The sequence below is a fragment of the Octopus bimaculoides genome, chromosome 9 (assembly GCF_001194135.2).
Source record: "Octopus bimaculoides isolate UCB-OBI-ISO-001 chromosome 9, ASM119413v2, whole genome shotgun sequence".
NCBI classification, from domain to species: Eukaryota; Metazoa; Mollusca; class Cephalopoda; order Octopoda; family Octopodidae; genus Octopus; species Octopus bimaculoides.
The window spans coordinates 17,305,682-17,308,156 of record NC_068989.1 but is presented as its reverse complement, the minus strand read 5'-3'; the positions used below and the strand labels follow the sequence as shown (position 1 = coordinate 17,308,156).

General features: G+C 38.2%; 1 protein-coding gene across 1 annotated transcript in view; it reads left to right on the top strand.

Annotated features, from left to right (window-relative positions):
* LOC106872610 (PDZ and LIM domain protein 1) overlaps nucleotides 1-2,469 on the top strand; it is a 58,811-nt gene extending 56,342 nt beyond the window's left edge. The window contains exons 3-4 of the mRNA XM_014919649.2: nucleotides 1,441-1,592; nucleotides 2,269-2,469. Coding sequence (XP_014775135.1) covers nucleotides 1,441-1,592; nucleotides 2,269-2,429 — 313 coding nt within the window. The 3' untranslated portion in view covers nucleotides 2,430-2,469. The remainder of the gene's footprint in view (nucleotides 1-1,440; nucleotides 1,593-2,268) is intronic.
* The last annotated feature ends 6 nt before the right edge of the window (nucleotides 2,470-2,475 follow it).

The following is a 2,475-nucleotide window of genomic DNA, read 5'->3' as shown; positions in this document are numbered from 1 at the left end:
GTATATGTATACATATATACGATGCGTGTATGTGTCCGTCTGCATATATAAGCACTTAAAAATAAGTAGTATTTAATTATATTGTGAGTGGCATTGGGTAAGCCTACTTTTTCTATTAAGTTAATACTTATACTAGGGATAGTTTCAAATAGCAATGTATTAAGAACAATTTTCACAGTTGTGTTGTTTTCAATGGGGCGACAGAACGGATTTCCGTGTTACTGTAGAACTCTTCTTGAGGAGTGTGCGCAAAGATATCGGGCAAATGGTTTTTCCCATATATGTATGCAGACAGAGACGCATTATATATATATATATATAGATAGATACATACATATATATCTATATATAGTCAATCCAAACAAGACCAAGCAAGAAAAAACAACAACGCGACTACGTGGAACAAGTACTGTGTTATTGGACGCTCAGGAAAGGAAAGAAAAGAAAGAGGATTTCACGTTTCGAGCGGAGCTTATCATCAGAAATATAGAAAAAGTCCAAAGAAGGGAAGACGGAGAAAGAAAATCGCCAACGATACACACGCGGTCACATATTGAAATATGTATGTGCGTGTGTATGTGTTTGTGTGTGTGTGTGTGTGTGTGTGTATGTGTGTGTGTGTATGTGTCTGTGTCTTTGTGCCTGTGTATCTGTGTGTGTATGTATGTATGTATGTATGTACACACACATGCACACACACATGTACATATTGGGTCATCCCATAGATAATGCGGTTTTTTCAATTGCATAAGCTAAAAGTCGGAGGGGGACGGGATAAACTACCTGCATCAACTTGCTATAAAAGCAGGTAGTAATTTTACCATCTCCTTATACTTCATGCAAGTTTTGAAGAGTACAGTTCGATGTTAACAGTTATTTTTTCAAAGCTATAAGGAAGTGACAAAGGAGCATATTCGGCATATTTTGTTGTATGAGTTCAATAAAAGCAACAACGCAACGGAAAGTGCGTGGAATATTAATGGAGTATAGGGGGATCGGACAATAAGGGTAAGCCAGTGTCAACGGTAGTTCCAGAAATTACGAGTTGGAAACTACAGCCTAGAAGACGAGCCTCGTCTTGGAAGATCTGTAGAGCTCGACGAGGACGTCCTGCAAACCCTGGTGAAACAAAATCCCATCGGAAATGTTTGGATTTGGTCATTCAACCATTCATCGACACCAGCGTGCCATCGGAAAAGTCAGCAAATTGGGTCAATGGGTTCCTCGCAAACGTTCTGAGTCTAATCGCGCGCAGTAAGTGAATTCAAAGACGGGTTGCTATTTTACGCTCCAAACAAGCTCCTAAAAACAACTATTTTGAAACTTTTTAGGGATTCAGACATATTTTATTTATATTCCATTTTGTTTATAATTTAAAACCATATTAATTTTACTAATATGAGTTAACTTAACGTTTCTTTTCTTTTTTTTTATTTGTAGGGATTTCAGTAAAGTTCCACCAAAACCAGCACCAAAGACTAAGGCTCGACCTAAGTCTTATTCCTCTGATCAAGACTTAGATTGTTTTCAGTGTATGGTTAATCCGAATCTACAATCAAGATCTTTCCGAATTCTTCAAGAGACGCTGGAACGTAAGTCAATAATCTGATGTATTACTTTTAATCGGACTTAATTCCGCACAGATCTATTTTGAGATTTTTCCTAACACACACACACACACACACACACACACACACACACACACACACACACACACACACACACACACACACACACACACACACGTGTGTGTGCACATATACATACGTACACACATGTAAAAACACGAAATTTTACAAGGGGTATATATAATGATTTTAGCCGTCGATGCACATATAAATTTATTAAATAAACGCATATAGCATGTTTATACACCCTCACCGTGGACAGTTAAAGAGGATCGATGTTATCGAATAATCCTATCCTCACAAAACTGCTGGTTTTATGCCTAAATCGGAAACAACAATATTTATTGTCAAAAGTCATCGAATATCGAATGTATGTGTGTGTGTGCGTACGAGTGTGTACGTACGCATACACTCATACACAAGTTTCCAAGCTGAGGATAACGTCCCCTTCTTTTAGGCTACCAATTTCCGAGACCCTGGAGGGGGACATCGAGGCAACCCTTTACTCTTCTCACAAAGCATCAAATCAAGAAAAGAAATCACCCAATATAATTTCGTTTTCACTATAAAGTTCCACTTAAAAATATTTTGTGATTTTCTTAATGAATTAGTAATTTATTAAATCGTTTCATATTTCTAGGTTTGCCGCCGACTGAGCTGACACCACCCACAGTTATCGAAAATTCTGGTGAGCACAGGAATTCCGGAGTTTACGTAGAAAACGACACACAGTGGGCGTCTCCACCTGTGGATGAAAACTCATACAACCAAGACGAAATCGTTCCCGAGCCTCGCGGTTAATATATATACATACATACATACACACACACACACACACACACACACA